Source organism: Schistosoma haematobium, chromosome 4, assembly GCF_000699445.3.
Source record: "Schistosoma haematobium chromosome 4, whole genome shotgun sequence".
In the NCBI taxonomy this organism is placed as follows: domain Eukaryota; kingdom Metazoa; phylum Platyhelminthes; class Trematoda; order Strigeidida; family Schistosomatidae; genus Schistosoma; species Schistosoma haematobium.
In genome coordinates, this window is record NC_067199.1 from 40,044,866 (window position 1) to 40,067,408 (window position 22,543).

Sequence of the window (22,543 nt, forward strand, 5' to 3'; positions counted from 1 at the left end):
AGAAAGTTACAATTTCCAACTACCAGGTTACAAACTTGAGTCTCAATCTACTTCGATTTAAGCAGTTACGTAGTATCACTGAACTGCATACAAGAAGCATGGCTGGTTTATTACGTACTCAACTGTACTCAATGTTTGGCTATAATGTTTACATCAGATACAGTTTTATATTACATAGAGAACATAAACTGGGGTAGATGGGATAGGGCATGAACATTTGACCTACTTGGTCAAAAGCTGAATGGTTTAATCACTAATCCAAACTAATGCATGAAATTATATTTGATTATTAAGTTGTTTTTGAGCATTGGTAAGTCACAGACTAATGATATGAACGAATGCCCAGACTAAGGAGTTATCACTCTAATCTGATCTGAGTCACGTAGGAAAATGTTGTCTAAATCAAAACCTATACCTCGTTTTTATCGAATGATCAAATTAAGCTAATAAATATCACATACAACAAGCAGTTTTGAAAATAGAGAATATGGAAAAGATTCTTTTGCAGAATATATTGTTTTATGAAAATGTTAGAACGTAAAAACAAAACAAAACAAGGACTTGACAAATTACAAAGTTAAAAAATGATTTATTTAGTAGTATACACGACATTTAGCTAAACGATAAATTGAGCCAACCAGACATTAGCCAAATCATAACGGGCGAACGCTATTGGACTTTATGAGTAAGAGAGTACTTGTAGTCTTGAGGGAACAGATGATCCCTGCTCAGTTATTAACTAATTGTAAATATCCCTGTCCTACAGAGCAGTAATAGAATGAATAGCTCAATGATAAATGCTCAGATTGTGAAAGTGGTTGATACGGGTCAGGATCAATCAGAGAGTGTCAGCTATCTGACAACTGAAGGTACACCTTGCTGAGGACGAGTGTCAACCAGGACAAAACCTAGGTGAATACAGGGTATCTTGGTTAGCTATCTCCAACTACCTAACATCCCAAACAAAGTGATTAAAGTGCAACTAAGATATACAAATAATTGTATCTTTTTAATTATTTCAGAAAGTGAGAAAAACTTACTTCTTTTGTCAAATTATGACTAAGTATTAGACTGCCAATGCTTAAACCTTGCATATGAGTTAATGTGACATACACTCGTTTATAGAATCCAGGTGGGACACGATTCAATGCACCATCAATTTTACGTCGACGACTCCAAAGGCTTCGTAAATCAGTTTGACAATTTTCATTTTCTGCCTCAGTTGTAACACTAGCGACTATAGACTGTTTACGTGATGCAATCAATGGACGACTTGCAGTGGATCTTTTCTTTACAGAACCAGAAATAGTATCTAACGTAACCTGTAAGTTATCTTGATTTGTAAGAGTTGTATTTATAAGTTTAATTGGTTGCTGTATAAAAGTAAGTAGGATATAAAAATATTACAACTTTAACTATTATCGAACAGGATGCAATTACAGTAAAAAAAAACGAATTGAATGTTACAACTTTATGTAAATTCTTTGAAATACTATGTAAAAACGAATAAGGACTTCCCACTATATACTTAAAAGTTATTGCAGTTGAAATTTTGAGAGAGAAAAAGACACAACTATTATTGATCTAACTGTATACCATTAAAAACTTAGTGACAGAAATAATAAAATCAAGAAACCAGTTATCGGAACATTCCAAATAATATCAGTCAAACAATAAGATGAAGGCTGGAGAGCAAATCGAAAGACAAAAACTGATGAATATTTTTTTAAGAATTGTGTTATGAACTAATATTGGATATCACGCCATAGAATAAGTTACAATTAGGTCATTAGGTCAAGATACTATTGTCCATAGTTTCAAATTTAATCAATTCACGATTCAGTATTCCGCACTAATATGTCACACTTTGAAACACACCGAACTTGATATATCATGAACTGTTTACTAGAACGCATCTGCCAGTTAATGAGCATACAAAGTAACTGCTTAGTTGGTTAATTGTGAAGATAAGCAGATTTTTGGAACAGAACATATTATTATGATTAATGAATAAAATATAGAATTTTCCAAGTTACTAGTAAATTTGAAAGTAACATCGTAAGTTATTTGAGCACACGATAAAAAGTCTAAATAATTGAATGGGATTAAATTGCTTGGTTTCTTTAATATCCTTGAAGAGCTGATGGTAAATTCACCGTTAAAATCCCTGTCTATTTATGGGCTTATCAGGAAAACTATAACAATGTTTCGCTGACATCATATACAATGTGAATAAGAATACAAAAAATTATTAAACTGAAAATCGAGGAATATTGATAGTCTGTAAAATCAAGTAGGACAAAGATAACTTTTTCGATCACATACATACACATAAATCCTTGAGAAAATACTGTACTGTAGAAAAATGCTTGGGAAAATAACTCAAAAGAAAACACCAAACGCTAATGGATAAAATGAAAAAGCAAGCATAGTCTCTATGTTTTAATTTGGGAAATTACAGACACCCGTGAAGAAGACAATAAAATAAACACGTTAATACTATGAATCTACTCAAACGTTCAATTATTTATTAAGCATTCAAAAGAACATATGAAACACAAGACAACTGTCAACCAACATCAAAGTTAGAACCTTCAATACGAACTTCAAGACAGTTCTACTCTATGGAGCTGAAAGGTGGAGAACAACCATAATAATCATCAAAAATGTACAAGTATATATAAACAATTGTTTACGCAAGATAATTAATGTCTGTTGGTCACATACAATCAGCAACAACCTAATGTTGGAGAAGACAAACCAGTTTCCATCTGAAGAGAAAATTAGGAAAAGACGTTGAATAGGGCGTACTAAAAACGATGACAGACCGGATAGTTTGCATTGATAGTGTCTGTAAGTACGATGTGAATAGAAACCTCCTATTCTCTACAAGATTCTAGACATAATGTGTTGCTGACAATCAGCAGTTAGAACATAAGCTCAGCCTAGAATTTCATGCCCATTGCATCAATCAAACTAGAAGTAGAGCAGTAAAAAAATCAACATTTTGTAATCTTTATGCAATCCCATGAGGAAATTGCTTTCTTCCTTTAAAAAATTAATATCAATCAATTTTGCAAGTTTGATTCTCATTCAATTTTAAGGTAAATAAACAACAATAATACAAAATCTTTGAAAGTATCATCACCAAGCAAAGAGTATACATATTGCTAAAATGTTTTGACATGTCAGTTCTAAAACAACGTAGAACATTTGAAATGTGTCCATCAGGTCTATTTAACATGACATCAGTACAGAGAGATCAAAATATCCACAAGATTCCCAAATTAGTTGAACAATTAACAATGTAAGTGGTAATTTATGTACTTAAAAATATCAACGAAAATAAATAAAAGATCAAGTATTGATAATCTGATTCAAGAAGAATGAAATTGCATATGAAAAAGTACAAGATAATTTTATAGTTCGAGATATAATGGAAAACAAAGAGTAAATTCATCTCTACCATCGCGGACATTTCTGAATTATATTGCTAAATTTTCTCATAACTTTCTCCGTCTTTATTTCCCAAATTTATACTTTCTTTTCAAGTCGTATATTCGATGCCTGATCTTTTCTATCATCTCTGATACTGTTAGTACCTTTACTGTTCTGGGACTTGGCGTGACAAATTCTCTCTGCCCTAATAGAGTAAAGCAACTTGAAATGATGTACATAAGTAAAGGTTCTACATTATGACTGACTAAGATCACCAAACATCTCAAATCAGAGACTGTAGTAGCAGTGCAAACTCCAACTGCACCAGCCAACCTGGTTCGGATCAATAGTCGATGGCTAAAACTGAGGATAAAGAAGAATTGGACAATCGGAAAAGCAGCACTATGAAAGTTTGATACCGACTTTCTTCGAGATGTTAACAGTTTCGGCTAGTTCAACATAGCTCTCAGCAAAAAGTCTCATGTCTCACAAGACCTCAAGACCTACTAGAAGACGAAACTCCCATGGAGATCAACTAGAAAAGGATTAACCAAGCAATAACTTCATTATCCCATGTGCTGGAAACAACAAACACCAGAATAAGAAACTAATCTCTATAGATACTCTGGATAAGATTCAAGAACAGAAAGGTAGGAAAACAGCAGTCAACAATAGAGGAACGAAGTTAGAGAAGGCCAAGTATAGGGTCTGAATGTATAGAAGCAAACAAGTGAGTAAAGAGCATGATAACAGACAAATGGAAATATGTACAAAACCTGGCAATCAAAGTAGGACAAGATGCAGGATAAGGAAATATGAAAGAACTATATGATACAACCAGGACGCTTACAAAGAAATATAGTAGATCAGAGCAACCAGTCAAAAACAAAGAAGGAGCACCAATCACGGAGGTTGAAGAGCAGTGAGACAGAGTGGGTAAGAGACTTTGAAGAACTAAATAGATCAGAATCACTAAAGCTACTGGGCATTGCAGAAAAATACACAGACTTCTCGATAAACATTATTCAACCAACAACAGAAAAAAATCAGCAGTACTGTTAAACAAATAGAGAACGGGGAAGTAGCAGGGTCAGTTAAGGCCCTAAAGTAAAAATAAACACAACATTTGAAATTATACGAAAAAACGGATCTAATTCGCACAAATAAACTTTCCACACTTTAACAGTATTATATATATACATTATAGTTCCATGAAATTTTAATGACTAAACCTGTTGACTCTGTCTGAACGATAAAATAACACGTTCGTATGAGCGATTCGAAATATCGTGAAAACGGTAATAAATCGTTTTTGGGTATTGACAGTGAAATAAATCGTCAAGATAAGTAGAATAAAATATAATACAAATTGGTCTGCAATGCTGACAGAATAGTGAATTATGAACATGTTCTGATGAGCCGCAGTAGAGTAAATAGTGTCGATTAGCGATGAGTGGATTCGAATTTAAATACGTAGAGTTCCCGTTTGTAGGATAAGAATGATCAAGTTGTGAAATGATAACTGCATTGATGGCTGATATTCATTGTTGTACTGCAATCGATAATAATCATAAAATGTGAAGTCAGTGTACGTTGTCGTTTGCGTTATGACAGATGAATCGATTTATCGTTAAATATGTATTAGTAGAATGACCAGAGTGGGTGATGAATGATGCAGCATGCAGTTATACTTGTGGACGAATAGATGAGATGAACGTAATCGTTACTAATCAGTTAGTAGATTTAGAGGCATCAACAGACATAATAGGAGGCAATATCGAAATGAAAAATGTGTGGTATGATAACATAAAAATGACCTCGGCTAAGTGAATGAGTGCAATAATGGGCATCTTCGCAATCATATCACTCACCGCAAAAATTATAATTTTATGAACACTCCACGATATGACATTCAAAACTCAATGGACTAAATCTTATTATTCAATAACGTAAAGTTTGCCTGCTTTAAGTGAGTTCGTTCCAAATTTTTCATGTCATTTTTTCGCCCACTATTCTTATCCTACAAACGGGAACTCTACGTATTTAAATTCGAATCCACTCATCGCTAATCGACGCTATTTACTCTACTGCGGCTCATCAGAACATGTTCATAATTCACTATTCTGTCAGCATCGCAGACCAATTTATATTATATTTTATCCTACTTATCTTGACGATTTATTTCACTGTCATACCCAAAAACGATTTATTACCGTTTTCACGATATTTCGAATCGCTCATACGAACGTGTTATTTTATCGTTCAGACAGTCACAACATAAGTGCATGTTAAATTTTTTAAATGCTTATCAATTTGCTCATATTCGCATGCTAATGTTTCCATTTTTGTCCGTACCTTTACGATATTCATGTATTTTTTTTACATAAGTATGACACTGTCGTATATTACACTCACTCCTGTTGTGACACTACTTTATCGGGTGTTACTTATTGTTAACGTGAACCACACACCTCTTCAATGTTATTTTCGAAAACAGACATTTTTTCAAATGTGCTATTTTCTACAAGGGGGTTATGTAGTGTCGGTTATTATTTTAAACCCATATACCTTATTCTAGCTTCCGGACTGGCTAATCTATTCATTCTAGTTTAATCATATTTTGACCTTGGTAATTATTCACTTGTCAACCTTGACTGCTTTTACATGAGCGTATGTGTGTACACTTCTTATACTACTCATCACATGTTTATAACCTAATTTTGTGTGACTATAAATATTGATTAACACGTGGTTAAATGGAGTTGGCTCAAGCGTCTTCTCCACTGCGCGTCGCGTCGCTTCACTCTTTTCTCTTCGCTTCTCCGACATTTTGTCTGAATCAAAGATTGTATGAAATATACGTATTCGAAATTCATTCTCGTATTTGACTTATTTAATTCCGTTATTGACTAACGCGATTTAAGTCGAAGATTATATACGAGGATAGGCGACATATATATTTCAATAACAATCATTCATACGATCTACTTGGAGTCAGATCCCAGGCCAATAAAACCCATTATACACGCACCTGCTATTCCAAATTATTATCAAACAGGTTAAATAAGAATAACAGATTTATGATAAAAATAATAATTCCGGTATTGATAAGGCAAGTATAAGTGACAAGTTATTAGGCTATTTTGTGTCTGCTATTGTATCAATCTTGAACAATCATTTATTTTCATATTGGTTGTCATGCAATGTCTTGGCTCAATATTTTGTAAGCATATATATTTAGTCAGTTGGTATTAGTGGTCCCATTTTTTGAAACAACATACTCAAATAAGCAAATGGTTTTTGTCATTCTACTTTTTATTCCGATATCTTATCTAACTAACTTCTCAAGAAATGATAATAGCATTTATCCACAACAAGAAGTACCTACAATCTTGGGGGAACCAATTCTTCGAATTTGAACCGGCGCCAACCAGCTCCGCAGTCAGATGAGAAGTTACTATTGAGCTATTTGAAACCTGACTGACCTCCTATGCGACTGAGAAATCTATAACCGACTTACTAATAAGTAGTGAATAATGATATGTTTGTCTAGTTCTTTAATGTTGATTAAGCCGCAGCGTGGATACAAGATGACTGGCTAACGCATGCAGTATGTTGATATGTTAATTGGTTAGAGATAGTTAACTGGGAATATCTCTATATATATCTCTATATATACACAAGTCTGAATACTAAGGATTATATGATTACTTGAAAAATCCTATTTTTATAACAATGAAGATCTATAAAAATATAAATTTACCCCTGTAGATTTACGATGGAAAGTTTGGTCTGGAAAAACAAAAAAAGCAGGCGAACAGGTAAAAATAATAAATTTTAAGACAGATATATTATCAACAAAACTTCAACTAACTAATTAGCACTTCCTAATTCAAATACAAATGCTGCAAATACGACAATGAGGAATAAATATTTTGACCAAGTAAGATACAGTACTAATTAGGATAAATTTCGGTAAGGTATAAACATACAAGTGACATTGTAAATGTGGATACATTGTTCGATCCATCACATTTTCAAAATCAATCAACTTTGCATTATTTATTTGTGTTTGAATCCTTACTTTACTGATATTAAGGAATGAATGCTGACCAGGCTCTTTTTAACATATATGGATGATGAGAGGATTACTTCTATATCGCTGTTATGTTATAAGTATTTAGGCATGCGTAAACATCAACTCTGAGATGTAGGTAAATCAAGCTGACGAGTCCAGACTAAGAGAGAAAGCATGTCCTGGATTCCAGTGCTAGTTACAGTCCACTTTTTCTAAATAAATTGTATCATAATAGTGATATCGAGACAATCAGCACAGGATGCGTATACATCAAAAAAGACTAATCCGAATTTAGTCCTGAATAGGAACAGAGATAGCTCAAACTCTCAATAATAATGTTTTGAAATCATTCCTATCCTACTAGAGAACATTTCAACAAAGATATCTTAGTTTAGGTAGAGAGGCAAGCCTTGAAGCAACGTTTATGTGATTCATAATCTTCGTAAGTTGTGTCAGCAATGTTAGAAAATTGATTAACTTACATACAGATATTCTTTAACATAAAGTACCGGTCTTTCCACTATTAATTTGTTATTTTAGTCTGTTGTTCCTTACGCTCGAAACCTGACAGTAAAAATGACACTACTGACAAGTGTCTACACTTACCTTTGAATATGTGATATTCTTCTACCAGAAGTTACAGTTTTCTACTAACAATTAGAAAAGTTCTTCGACCTATTCAACAATCAGTAGTGATTTATCTAAAATTTGGTTACACGTAAAGTTTGTTCGTGCCTATCAAAATGTCGATATCTACTAGCGCGTTCAACGATAGCTTACTGCTCATTTATGGATGTGTATACCACAGATTTAATACTAGTCAAAATCCAGAGTAAACCATGTAGAAATCCGAGACAAATAAACATCATATTGATTTTAGGGATGCGACATCCTGATATCTCGTTATTATATCATAGACATCTTAATAAATCTATCAAGAACCATACCATAATAGGGTTACAATCAAAGATGGAGTGATAATACTCTTATAACCATTACTATTGGTATTAAGAAATATTAACTCATGTCCAAAATATATAATAATCTCAAATAATGAACTTCAATGACTTTAATTATCTTTTCATGAGTGAAATTACAGGTTGACCATTAATCACAATCACAATAATAATAATAAATAGCTTGGAAAATTTAGTGTTTATTATGATACAAGATTTTTTAATGATACTGGGATTCTTATGACTCATTAACCAAATTCAGGTTTATGTATTCGGTTGTGAAATATACAACTGATATGAGAAATCGTGGATGCGCACTGCTGAGGAGTCCCAGACTAGGACGGAACGGTCATCCAGTGCTTCCAGGTTTTGAATAATGATCTAGCATTCATCAATTCATGATCTAAATCAAAATCTTAACAATCTCCACAACCCAACACTGAAAATGTTACTTACTTGTCTTAACAATACGCATATCTTCGCCATTGAGTAGATTATGTAGTAAACGTTTCGTATCGATTGGACGCATTGAGAATAAAGCATACAATGAATCCTCAACAGTTAAACCCAAACCACGAGCTAATTCAGCAGCCATCATTTGGATTATTAGCCCAATACGTAAGCGTAAAATATTTTCCAGTTTTTGAGGTTGTGTACGTGCAAACATTGATAAATAAATAAGAATTTCCTTTAAATAAATCGAACAAATTTATGGAGAATTAATGGATCCATAAGAGGTTGAACTGAGAAACCAAATAAGATCAATATCTCTCAGGAAAAATATCGAGTGACAGACGGAAAAAAGATGTATGACTCACTTTCAGGTCCTCGGCAAAGTTTAATAGGAAGCGTTAAAAAACCACGAATGATGGAGTTTGATAGTGAACAAAGCGATCTAAAGTGATGTTAGGGGTTTTCATGGCGTCAAATATCACGTGACAAAATCACCCATCAGAATACTAACTTCTGTGACCCCATCAATGTACTAAACTAATGATCCGTCAAATAGTACTATCAGCCTTGAGTTAACTCTGAATCCTTATTGATCCTCGATATAGAAGCTTTTCACCTAGCCCACCCCGTTTAGTCCAGAACACAAATATCAGTCTCCACTATATGAATCGTATATTTCAGATATACGTGGTTTATATACGAGCAGAAGGAACTATCGCTGAGGATGATGATTATCTAAGGGATAAACCTTACTGCTATTATACCTCAGTACAGTCATAAGTACAAATTCGCCCTAAGACCCCAAGTTACTATTTTGGAGATATTTGTCCTCCAACTAACCTACTTGGTATGCTGAGACCTAAAGGAACGAGTGTTTCCCTCGATACATCTAGACTGGGTCATCACAATAGGGAAATCTAACCATTATATCAAGATAGCAGCTACAGTTGGGATAGAAAAGTCAGAACTCAACTTAGTATGAGACCGGAATTAGATGTGGGAAATGTATGAGCACAGCTCACTATATGGAACTTGTTATGTCTTGTGGTCTGTCAATTCTCACGTGATAAGATCGCCAATCAGAAAATGACTTATACAATCTTAGTACTGTGCCAAACAAATGACGTGTTGACCGATACGAGAAGCCTAGAGTCCTTATTGATCCTTCTCGCCTAGCCTTGTCTGTTGAGACCAGAACACCATCTCAGCTTCCACCTTATGGATCATATATTTCAGACATACGCGGTTCATATACAAACAAACCAGATCACATCATACCGTAAAATAGAAAATGATAATTATACAACATCAAGCCAAAACGTGTCTGTGATTGTGAGAGGCTGTAACTAATAAATTGGGAATAACTTAAGAATAGTAGATCATATAAAAGTTTTTGATTGAGATCATGAACCAATTGATGTTAGACCACCATTGAAAACCTAGAAACACTGGACGGCCGTTTCGTCCTATTTTGGGACTCCTCGGCAGTGCGCATCCACGATCCCGTCCGCGGGACTCGAACCCAGGGCCTTCAGGCTCGTGCGCGAATGCCTAACTTACTGGACCACTGAGCCGGCATCCGATGGTGTTAATAGGTCAAATAGAAGGTTATGGTAAAAGGAATATAGATATATATAATCTACTTATTCAACAACTATACAGTAAGAATATATGTAATAACAGTCCATAAATAGTTCCCAGAAGTTACCCATAATTTATTCTTCTCCGAATACAACAGAACCATTCACTTCTACTTGAATATTCCTAGTTCATTTTCCCGTGATAGGCAATGAACTTAGTTTTAAGTATCCAAAGACTACACCATAATGAACCTGGGATATCTGCATTTCATGACGAATATAATCTTTGTAAATAAGAGCTTTCGTCTAAATTTGAACGAATAGTTTCACAATATTTGGGCGCCGAGTTAATTTGAGTCATTAAAGAGGAAGAATGTAGTTGTAAAATCTCAGCGAAAGAATTTGAAGTAAATCCAACGTTTCGCCTGGCAATCTGCTCCAAGCTTTTTCAAGGAAAATATAATCAAAGAACAAAATTATATTAGATATTCGATAATTTTGTTGTTTGATTATATTTTCCTTGAAAAGCTTGAACCAGATTGCCAGGCGAAACGTTGGATTTAATTCAAATTCTTTCGCTGAGATTTTACAAATACATTCTTCCTCTTTAATAATCTTTGTAGTTATGATATATCGAGCTACTGAATGTGTTAAGACAAAGGTATAATCGATTTTTCAGTTATGTAATTTAACATCAAGATGGTAGATCGATCAATATAACTACTAATCACCATATATATGTGGACAGTTTTAATATGTCAAGTCATAGATATCACTTACATAAAAATCGTGAAGAGTTGAGGCTAATTCATAGAAGATTACGATAACAAAAGACAGATAGCATTAATGAACCTTTTGACTGATATTGAATAAATAAACTACTGGGGGGGTTTGCCTTTTTAATCCTCTTTGATAATACATCAATATCCCTTCGCCTTATTGACAGTCTTTTACTGTGTTGTCCTCACAACGATGTTTATTGAGACATTTATAAAAAATATGACGAATAGAGCGAAGTAATGAGTTTGTTATTATAATTTCACACTAATAAAAATCAGGGTTTCAGTAATAATAAAATAGAAACCATTCAAGCAGTAGTGTTAAACCACAGTACTACAAATTTAAGAGTTTACATCACGGACTGATTTTAGACAACCAATGAAAGCTAGGAAGCACTGGACAGCCGCTTTGTCCTAGTACAGGACTCCTTAGTAGTATGCATTTACGACCCCACTATAAGAGAACGAACTTAGGACCTTCGATCTCGCAGTGAGCATCTAAAATTTAGACCACTAAGCTGGTGTCTAGTGGTTTACATATGTAGCTTCAACCAATTCGCGATATTGGGCATGTCTCTGGAAATAATTGAGAATGAATAATAAAGTAATTATAAGACGAGATGGACAAAGCGATTATTATTCAAAGGTATTAATTATCGTGAGAAAAACTGAGACAAGTGGTTATGGATCCCACGATATAATAAAAGAGAACTAGCGAGACATCGATAAACAGCTGAATATTAAAAAAATTATGTAAGGATAAAGAGAAGAGAACGTTACAGTTATGCAACGACATAAAGTTTCGAAGAAAGACATTGGTCAATAAGTGCCCCCAAATGCCCTGGTATGGCCGAGAGTGGGGAGAGTCCGCTCTCCCTCTCGAAATGCTCTCACATGGCCACGCGTATATAGCCTCTGCCAGGGAAGTCCTACTCACTGCCTTCTCGTGTCGGGGGTGTTGTTTACGAAAATGAGAGGACGAAAAGCGAATGTCCGGTGCTTTAACCGGATTCCAAACCAATGGTGCACATGGGCTCCAGTATCCTGAGGGAACGAATGGAGTATAAACCAATCGTTGGTCACAGGCTACCATGGGACTGCATCTCCTCACGATGCTCCACTGCCTTGTGGATCAGACCTTCAGGTCGAAGGCTCGGGGAGTGGCCCCCTAAGAAAACCACCTGCTTCGGTTTGGGCACCCGGGCAGTATCACAGCCCTCACACATATCGAATGAGATTTGTGTGGCGCATATATATTTGGTGCCTCCTTGTACCAATGTCTATGTGTTAAAATAAATAAATAAATAAAATAATAAGGTATAATAAGTCGATTGTAACCCAATCTAATGTTGGCTATTTTGATGTCTAAAGTAAGGAGAGCACTTGTACAGATTCCTTATGAACACAAAATTCAAAGTTGTTATGGCGGATGCGACAGCTTTAAATGTATATGAACAATGTGGCACACTTTTGGTGAGACCTGGTGGATAATTTAAAAAATTTTGTCCATGTAACTTTTCGTATTGATTAGAAAAGTAAGTATAAAGTTCGTAATTAACTTTGACTGAAATCTTTTGAATCAGGTTCATAAATTCAGTGACGTGTGGGTTATGTTTATAATTCTGTAGTGTTCTCATTAATATTCATCATTTAACATGTGATGCAAGATAGAATAAAAAAGCATATTCTATGCATATATACATAATGATGAAGTTTAGAGGGAAAATTGAATGAAGTATTTATCTATTTATCAGCAACAGAGAAATCGACAGTGAAGGCTCGAAAGGTCTTGATATTTAAAAATTGGTAAACAACAGAATTCAATTAAGCGGTTAAAATCAAATCAATAACTACATAAAATCAATAAAATGTTGCAGCATTCCGTTATGTTGCGCTAACAATGAATAACACATACAATATGCACAGATATACAATGCGTTGGATTCAGTTTTTAACATACGTCAACTCCTATATATACTGGGAAAGAGCGAATAACTAACCAACCATATGTCCAGACATACATACACATAAATACTTCAACGGAATAATCAGTGATCATAATGCGTGGATGATATGTAAGGAGATTAACAGAGATGATATATATATATATATATATATATATATATATATATATATATATATATATATATATATATATATATATATAATTGTTTAAAAGGGAAGATTTTGGTATAGAAAATATGCAATTAATTGCTATATACACAATATTGACCCATTCATTGTGTTCATTTCATCAACAACATCTTAATATGGTCATTTATACGAATATTTGTCAATATTAGGACGAATAGTTTGACAAAAATTAAGCGCCGAGTATAGAAAAGTTATTATATGTGAAAATTATATCTGAAATAATCTCAGGGATTGAAATGTAAATAATTTCAACGTTTCGTCCAGTAAACTTGTCTGGATCTTTTCGGCTGAGAATGATAAGACAATTATCATTACGAGAGAACATAAAGGGAACACGACAGTTAATATGAACAAATCGGACTACGAGAAAAAAGCCCGTATGAACTAATTAAAGAAACGAAAAGTAGAACAACGCTTAATACACTTAAGGCTAAAACCAGTAAAACCTTACAGTCGTTAAAGGTTAAACTGGGATCGCCATTATGGTTTATATTATATCTGAGTTGTAACCCTTGTAGATTCTACGAACTTTTAAAGATTCACAAGAATAATATTCCACTAAGACCAGTGGTTGATTTTACAAATTCACCGTATGATAAATTGATTAATTATGGAATTAAAAACTATGGAATTCAAGAATATTATCGATACCATCCATATAGAAGACAATGAAATGATGGCAAGTTTTGATGTATCTCTTCCTTATTTACTAATGTACCTGTCAATAGAGCGTTGGATATTATTTATGATTGTTTAGAATCTGACTCAGATTTGAATTTACGATGCCCATTAGATCCACCTGAAGTTATTAAATGGTTGAAGTTATGTTTACAAACCACCTTATTCATATTTCGAGGAAACCCTTACAAACAGAAAGAAGGTAATAACAATGGGTTCACCAGTTTCTCCGATTGTAGCGAATTTGTTCATGCATTCCCTAGAAGCCAGTGTGTGTTATCTACATGCTGTAGATGACATTTTTATTATCATTAAACGGGATGGCTTAGAAGAATTGTTTGAAAATGCAAACAGCATTTCGGAGAGCATTAAGCTAACAAAGGAAATAGAATTTAGTGACCACAATCTAGTGTTTCTCGATTGTTTGGTTGAACGAAGACATAATAATAATAATAATTTGAAAATATATGTATTTAGGAAACCAACACATTCTGAAAGATACTTAGATTATAGTTCGGCTCATGCGCTTTGTAAGAAAGTCACAGTTGTAAAAAATGTAAGTCCACCGTGGTCATCCCATACCATAATGAAACATCGAAAGAAATCAAAGGGATTCGAAACAAGTACGATATAAGAGTGTATTTTCAGGCATGTGACACCATGAGATCAACATTAGTAAAAGTTAAGGATAGATTCTCAAAGGAAAAACAACAAAATATTGTCTATGAGATCAACTGTCATGATTGCAATGCAGCTTATGTGGGAGAAACTTTCAGACAATTTGAATGTGAGGTTGAGGGAATACAAACAGTGTTTGAAAAATCTTCCCAAATCCTCAGTTAACCTAAAGCGTTACATGTGTTAGAAACAGGACACAAGATTAATTTTGAAGGGACCAAAATACTTCAGAAAGGTTTTAACATTCATAAAGATTGACAACAGAAGCGCTGTATATATGGGTGAACAAGAACAGCCTGAACCGAAAGGATGGTATTCAATTAGCGACTACTTGACAAATATTCGCTAACAAGTAATTGGACCCATTCTTTATTTCACATGTATCGTTATTTTGACTGAAATCAATGTGAGTTATTTTTTAAGCAAAACAATTATGTAATTGATTATTCTCATTTTACATGTACGTCAATGATTCAAAAACATTTTTTTCAACCTTCAATTGGCACTTTTATTTTATTTTTTCATATAAAACATATTACACCAAATAACAATCATTAATAACTCAATCTTACACATATATACACACAATTCGTTCAGTCATTTATATTCACATTGTGAACTTTTCACATGATTCGCATTTAACTGACTCATGTTATCCTATTTACTAATGACAGCATCGAAACATGATAGATTAGCACAATATAGATTTGATTTGATTGTTAAACGCAATATATTTCTTAGATGATCTTGATCTCGATTTTTACCCTGAAGAAGTCCAGATAAGTTTGCTGGAAGTAACGTTATTTCAAATATAATTTTTAATATGGTCAGTTAGTCGCAACATAGAACCTGGTACGTATGTACATCGGTTCAAGTACCCATACTCCATAAGTACAAATAAAATTGTCAAGAGAAATTCCAAGATGGTTAGAGGTAGTAACAGTATCAGTGGTAATAGAAAAGATTAGATATCGAAGATAGAACTGGAGAAGAAAATATAAATAAGTAGAATACAAACAAAAAGAATTATGAAGAATTCAGAGGCTTAGAATCTGAGTGAAGGTAAAAAATGGATGCACTTGCGTCATTGCAAACGATTAATTTCTAACAATGTATATTAGAAAAATTTCCATCAATAGAATAGAAAATAAGGATTTCAGGTCTAGAGGTAGTAATTTAATAGTTAACGAGTACTTGACTACTAACAACTAAGCATAATAGGTTCATAATTTGTTCTGCCTTCGTTTATTTGATTAGCTAAATAACTGTTGAGGCGATTTTATTCGTCAACTGTGTCAAGTCATAACAAATCTAATCAAGTTTTTATCTTAGCAACAAACTGTTAATTTTTAAATGTAAATATTTTTAGCTTCATCAATAAAGTGGATATAATTAATAAATGAGTGAAAACAACAGTGATTTTCTTACTTGCGTAAGTATTGTCATTAAACTGTCTTCACCACACGCTTCTTGTATCAAATCGCATAACTGATCCGGTGATAGCGGTGCATCAATAACTTTTTCACGTGGTTCTGGTGGTAAACCAACAGTTACTTGCTTTTGTAAGACTAATATATCAGCTAACGATTTAGCCAAACTATCAGCACGTTTACCTAACAGACCAGCTGTGTAACGTAGTAGGAACCATGATGTTGTTTGCGTAGCTCGTTCATAGACCTAATAAAATAGAAGAAAAAAAGAGAAAGACATAGCAAAAATGTAAGTAAAATGATTGAATCAGTCCATTATTCGGTATGATCAGATGAGTTTAAAACCGCTTTTCTACATAGTAAACACTTCCATGCTTAGGAAGTGACATGTATGAGCGCTGGTTCAATAATTATGGAACTCGACTTGAAATCATTATAGTTTGTTGGTCCCGATTCAACTACACTTGCTTTGATCCAAACACCTGTGCCAATTACATAAACATGTACTTGCTTGCGAGTTGCAGTACTTAAAGTTTAATTAGAAGCTGATATGGAAGCTAAAGTGATTGACTTGTAACTACCAGAAAAGATATATAAACCCTGCTTCAAGTCTTTCGTTTCGGGAAACTCAGTAATTGAAAATTAAGTAGACATACACATAGTCAGTTACATGAGTTAGTTATATTCTAGTTAAAATGGCAAAAGAAGATACTGAAGTTTTAGTGGAAGCTACTCACAAGAATGTTTGTAAGAAGTGTGTAGCGGAACGTGGAGTCGAAGCTGCAACTAATATCAGATGGAGTGAAGGGTTTCAGTGGATCAGAAGTACGGCGTTGGCAGAAAACTTGGAGACTGGAAGAGAAGAGAGTTCAGATGGCAAAACACACTGAAAGATACGAATGGATGATTTAAGGCTATGTATATGTATTATGTGAATACTTGGAAGCTTCTCAAAATATATTCACCTCTCCTGCCTACTGTCTTGCATAACATAATGACTGCATTAGTTAAGTGGTGTGATACCTTGTATATTGCTCAGAAAGAAAACAAAAATTTCCAAAAACATATATTATGGTTGTGCATAACACATTACAAGACATACTTTCTATTCATCATTACAAAGACTCATATTGATAATATAGTAAAGTGTAACTTAGTAACTACACAGTAGTTCATAAAACATTAATTTTTAAGGACTGAGTTAAACAAAGTCTAAGTCAATATGCAAAACAACTTGTTTTATGCTATCAAACGGGCCCGACCGTTGTTGCTACCTTGACGTGGTGGTCGGGCTTGCCTATCGTAATGAAGCAACCGAGCTATACTGGCTGGAACAACCGTTCCTCAAGGTCCTACCATGTCAGACAGGTCGGTTGAAGAGCGGTAAGACTAAAAGCAACAAACCCAAGGTCCGAAGGCGAAGTCGTACTGTTGACTGTACAGAGGTGTGACAGCAGTAAGGTGTTTCCTTCAGACAACCAGCATGACAGCGATGCTGCCTTCCCACAAGGAGGGGTGGGGTTAGAAAAGGTCGACCCTAAAAATGCGCACTTCGCCTTATCCCACGGATATCCGTCTCCGGCGGTGAGGTCTCAAAAAGTACGGAGCTAACACAAAAATTGCCCATAAAAAGATCGTGTGTGACCGACCTCAAGCAGTTGTCCATTGGGCACTGCGGTCACGCTCCTAGGTCACTAAGACCACCTCTAATCCAATTTCCTTTTCAGGTACCTCCAGAAGAACCCTTCCACGGTGTGGGCAACCGGGAAGTGATAACCGCCCTCATACCTCTAACAGCACCCAAGACCACTGTATTCATAATCAACCTCCCTCTTCAATTCCTCCTACATCGACTTTCGCCTCTAAACTTCCTTTTTCGGCTTCCCTCAAGTGTCACCATAGCTAACGATTCTAGTGCTCAAAACACTATCCCAGGTCTACTGAAACCTCGCTACAAACTACACAATGGAGCCATCAACATACGCACACTATGTCAAGTCGGTTGACAGGCTTCCTTGGCTAGAACCCTAGAATCTCGTACCATTGATTTATGTTGTGTCTCTGAAAAACGCATACAGGTCATTCACTTGACCTCACCTCGGTAAAACGGAGAGCCAACAAGATACACCCTCCGTGTATCTGGTGACCCGACGGCCAGCTCTCGTGGACTGGCAGGAGTAGGCATAGCACTAAGCATGAGGGCCGAACAAGCACTGTTAGAGTGGATCCCCGTCAACAGTCATCTATGTGCTGTTCGGCAAAAAGGCCCCGTAAGAACTCGGAAGGATAGGGACACACGTCGTTGCCTTCTCGTCGTTTCTGTCTACGCTCCCACTGACTGCAGCTCAGATGATGTGAAAGATGAATTTTACAGAAAGCTGTCCGAACTTCTTCAGAAAGCTAAACGCTCAGACATAGTACTCGTAGGGGGTGACTTTAATGCTCAGATAGGTAGCTTAAACCAAACAGAAAGGCATTTAGGTGGGTATTTTAGTATTCCGGCACAACGAACAGATAATGGTGATCGTCTGCTGCAACTGTGCTCAGACAATCGCTTATTTTTAGCAAACACAAATTTTAAGCATAAGGAGAGACATCGTCTAACATGGCGACCCCTACACCAAACCCACGATGGACTCAAATAGACCATATTGCCATCAGTCATCGTTGGAGAGGGTCGGTAGAAGATTGTCGCTCATTCTGGAGTACCTGCTTGGACTCCGACCATGCCCTAATACGGGCACGCATCTGCTTGCGCCTCACTGGACGCAAAAAGCCACATTAAAAAGACCCGTTAGAACTGACTTGAGTAACGAGAAAACCAAAAGTAGGTTCCAGGAACAACTGAGGTCACACTTAGGTAGTTGTGAAGACGAGGCTGACCCAGATGTTGCTTGGAAGGGCATACAATCAGCTGTGGAAACAGCAGTGACATCTATTAGCGACTTAAACCACAGAGTTGCAAGGAACCAGTGGATTTCTTCAAGGTCTGTCACACTGCTGGATTCTCGCAAACTCGTCCCATCAGGTTCTGAACATGATGAAGAGCGAAAACAAATCAGATCTAGGTTAAGAAAAAGTCTAAAGAACGACCGTGAGCAGTGGTGGGTAACGAAAGCAAAAGAGATGGAAAAGGCGGCGACTATAGGGAACACAAGACAGCTTTACAGACTAATAAAAGAAACTGGAATTAATAAGTCAAGTGTAAGTGAGATTATTTCGGAAAAAGATGATACTCTCATCTGCTCCCAGTCCAGACGTTTAGAACGATGGGCGGAACATTTTAGAGAACAGTTCAGCTGGCCTTCAGCTACTCTACAACTACCCTCCATTCCCAGACAGTGTGAATGGGACATTGAAGTAGGTCCCCCGACTCTTGCTGAAGTTCAAAAGGCTATAGTTAATCTGAAACGAGGAAGGGCAGCTGGTCCAGATGGATTGGCTCCAGAGGTCTTTAAGGATGGTGGTCCAATTTTAGCGATTAAGTTGACTAATATTTTAGCTAAGATCTGGGAATTAGACTTTATCCCATCTGACTGGTCGCAATCACTTATCGTCCCAATATATAAGAGAAGGGTTAAAATCATCCTGTGACAACCATAGAGGGATTAGTTTAACTAATATAGTATCTACAATACTGGCCTCGATAATTATCAGACGCCTAACTAAGACTCGTGAACTGCAAACACGAGAGAATCAAGCTGGCGTCAGACCTGGTTGTGGCTGCATCGACCACATATTCACCATTCGTCAGATTCTAGAACACAGGCATACTTATCGGCGTCCGACAATGGTGGTCTTTCTCGACTTAAAACAGCATTTGACTCGGCAGACCGCGAGATTCTGTGGCAGTGTCTGTCACTGAAAGGCGTACCTCAGAAGTACATAAACCTTGTGAAGGCTCTTTACTCGAACACTACTAGTCCAGTCAGAGCTTATGGCAAACTGTCATCTACTTTTGCAACCTCAAGTAGTGTCCGTCAAGGCTGTCCACTTTCTCCATTTTTGTTTAACTTCATCATAGACCTATTGATGGAAATAACACTCTCGTCGACTGAATTCTCGGGTATTGATCTCCTTCCAGGAGGTCCACTTATCGACTTAGAATACGCAGATGATATAGTCCTGTTTGGTGAAGACGCTGACAAAATGCAGAGTCTTCTGGTAGCACTGAGCAACAATGCCAGAATGTTTGGAATGCGCTTCTCTCCCTCTAAATGCAAGTTATTGCTTCAGGACTGGTCTGCGTTAACACCTGAACTAAGGATAGGGAGTGAAGTAGTCGAACGCGTCGAAAACTTCACTTATCTTGGAAGTGTGATCAGCCCTAATGGGTTGGTATCGGACGAAATCTCAGCACGGATTCGAAAAGCTCGTTTGGCATTTGCCAACTTATGTCACCTATGGCGAAGGCGAGATATCCGTCTATTAATAAAAGGACGAGTATACTGCGCGGCAGTCCGTTCTGTTTTAATTTACGGCAGCGAAACATGGCCATTAAGAGTAGAAGACACTCGTAAGCTATTAGTATTTGACCACAGATGCCTTAGAAATATTGCTGGCGTCTGTTGGGATCACTGGGTAAGTAATAGCGAGGTTAGACACAGGATATTAGGGAATGATGGTAAATCAGTTGATGAGGTTGTGAGTCTTCATCGACTGAGATGGTTGGGCCACGTGTTACGTATGCCTGAACACCGATTACCACGACGTGCAATGCTAACCGGGGTAGGGGATGGTTGGAAGAAAGTCAGGGTCGGCCAAACGAGAACGTGGCATCAGTGCTTGAAGTCACCAACTTGTGGTCTGATCCATGTTGGTAGATGCAGACTACTTGGTTGGGGTCGGCGTGACTATCGTAACTAATGGTTGGAGACTGTGGGTGACATGGCTAAGAATCGGTCACAGTGACGTAGGTGTATACACTCTATGTTTTCCCTTAAACTAAGAGATTAAAATCGCTTCATATCTTTCTTTTTACGAACTAATTCTTTCTTCCTGTACCATACCTTTATTACAATCTTTCTTCTATATATTACCACCTCTGAATTAACTACTTTTATGAATCCGGTGTCCATCTTGTTTTAATGTTGTATGTCAACTTGGACCGATGCATATATGTGCCTGGTCCTACGTTGTAGCTGACTGACTAACTGATCAAACGGATAGACTTTTGTGCTTAGAAATGGCTACGGCACACCTTTCAATACGAAGAAAATTAGTCCGAATTACATGTTACACAGGCGATTATGTAGTGATTTAGAGAATCGCCTCAATATTCACAAATTACTATCAGCAAAAAAAGACAAATAACAGATTAAGCTAATCAAAACAAGAAGGAATTCCCAGATTAGTGCCATTAATCGCATAGCCTTGGTTGAAGTTAGACATGTAAACCATTGAATGCCGGCTCAGTTTTAAAGTAAAAACAGCTCATCACCAGACCAGAATTCTCTCGGTCGGATGCATCGGGTTAGGATGCACTACTACATACATTCACTAAGATAAGTTCAAACCAATCATAACAAGATAAAAGAAACTGTCCTTAAAGAATAATGAAAGTTTATCGGTCAATCATAACCAAGGTAGAGTCTGGGTGCATATGTCCATGAAATCATCAAGATGTTAACATTAGGATTCAAGAGGAAAAGCTAAATTTGTGAACTAAAAAGGTTTAAAAGAATTTAAAGAACTCAATACCCAAAGGAAAACAAAAACTCAATGCACCGGAGCCATCGCGATGGATTTTGAGTCATGAAAGTTTCTAAATGATTCAAGTTGTATTTCCCAGCAGCCAATTAGAACGTTTACTGATTAATTCAGTAAATCTACATACAACTTACTGTACTGAGTGAGCTTACAGTAAGTGATAATGATATATGATATCCAAATGTTAAAGTAGATAAAACCAGATTTGAACATGTAACTTTAGGGAAGATAGAAACATTTTGCAAAGATTTTAGAAACAGGTATAATCCCTTAAATTTTCACATGAAACAGAATTTGATGATAAAATAGATTTCCATAAACAAAATATATTGTATACATGAGCAAATTTTTGCACAAAAATCTATGAATAGTATAAGTTTATCAACCATAAAAGCACGTTTCAGCTGTTGAAAAAAAGTGCTGATATTGAGGTGGATGAAACGGTTTGTGATAAACTTTGTATTCTATCAGATTCACACTAAAACAATAATTCCTTCTAGTAAATTCATAAAAATTTGGCGCAACCAGGCAGTACCAATAACATTCACAGCACGAATAATGTTTATAAGTGGAGTACAATGATTTCCAAACATATAATACCGTGCAACAA

General features: G+C 35.8%; 1 protein-coding gene across 1 annotated transcript in view; it reads right to left on the minus strand.

The window, feature by feature from the left end:
• The window catches only part of PHKA2 (Phosphorylase b kinase regulatory subunit alpha), a 61,101-nt gene that overhangs the window by 3,009 nt on the left and 35,549 nt on the right, over positions 1–22,543 (minus strand). The window contains exons 18-21 of the mRNA XM_051216397.1: positions 16,223–16,471; positions 8,929–9,160; positions 7,202–7,230; positions 1,041–1,373 (exon numbers count right to left, since the gene is read on the minus strand). Of these exons, the coding sequence (XP_051066991.1) occupies positions 1,041–1,373; positions 7,202–7,230; positions 8,929–9,160; positions 16,223–16,471 (843 nt within the window). The remainder of the gene's footprint in view (positions 1–1,040; positions 1,374–7,201; positions 7,231–8,928; positions 9,161–16,222; positions 16,472–22,543) is intronic.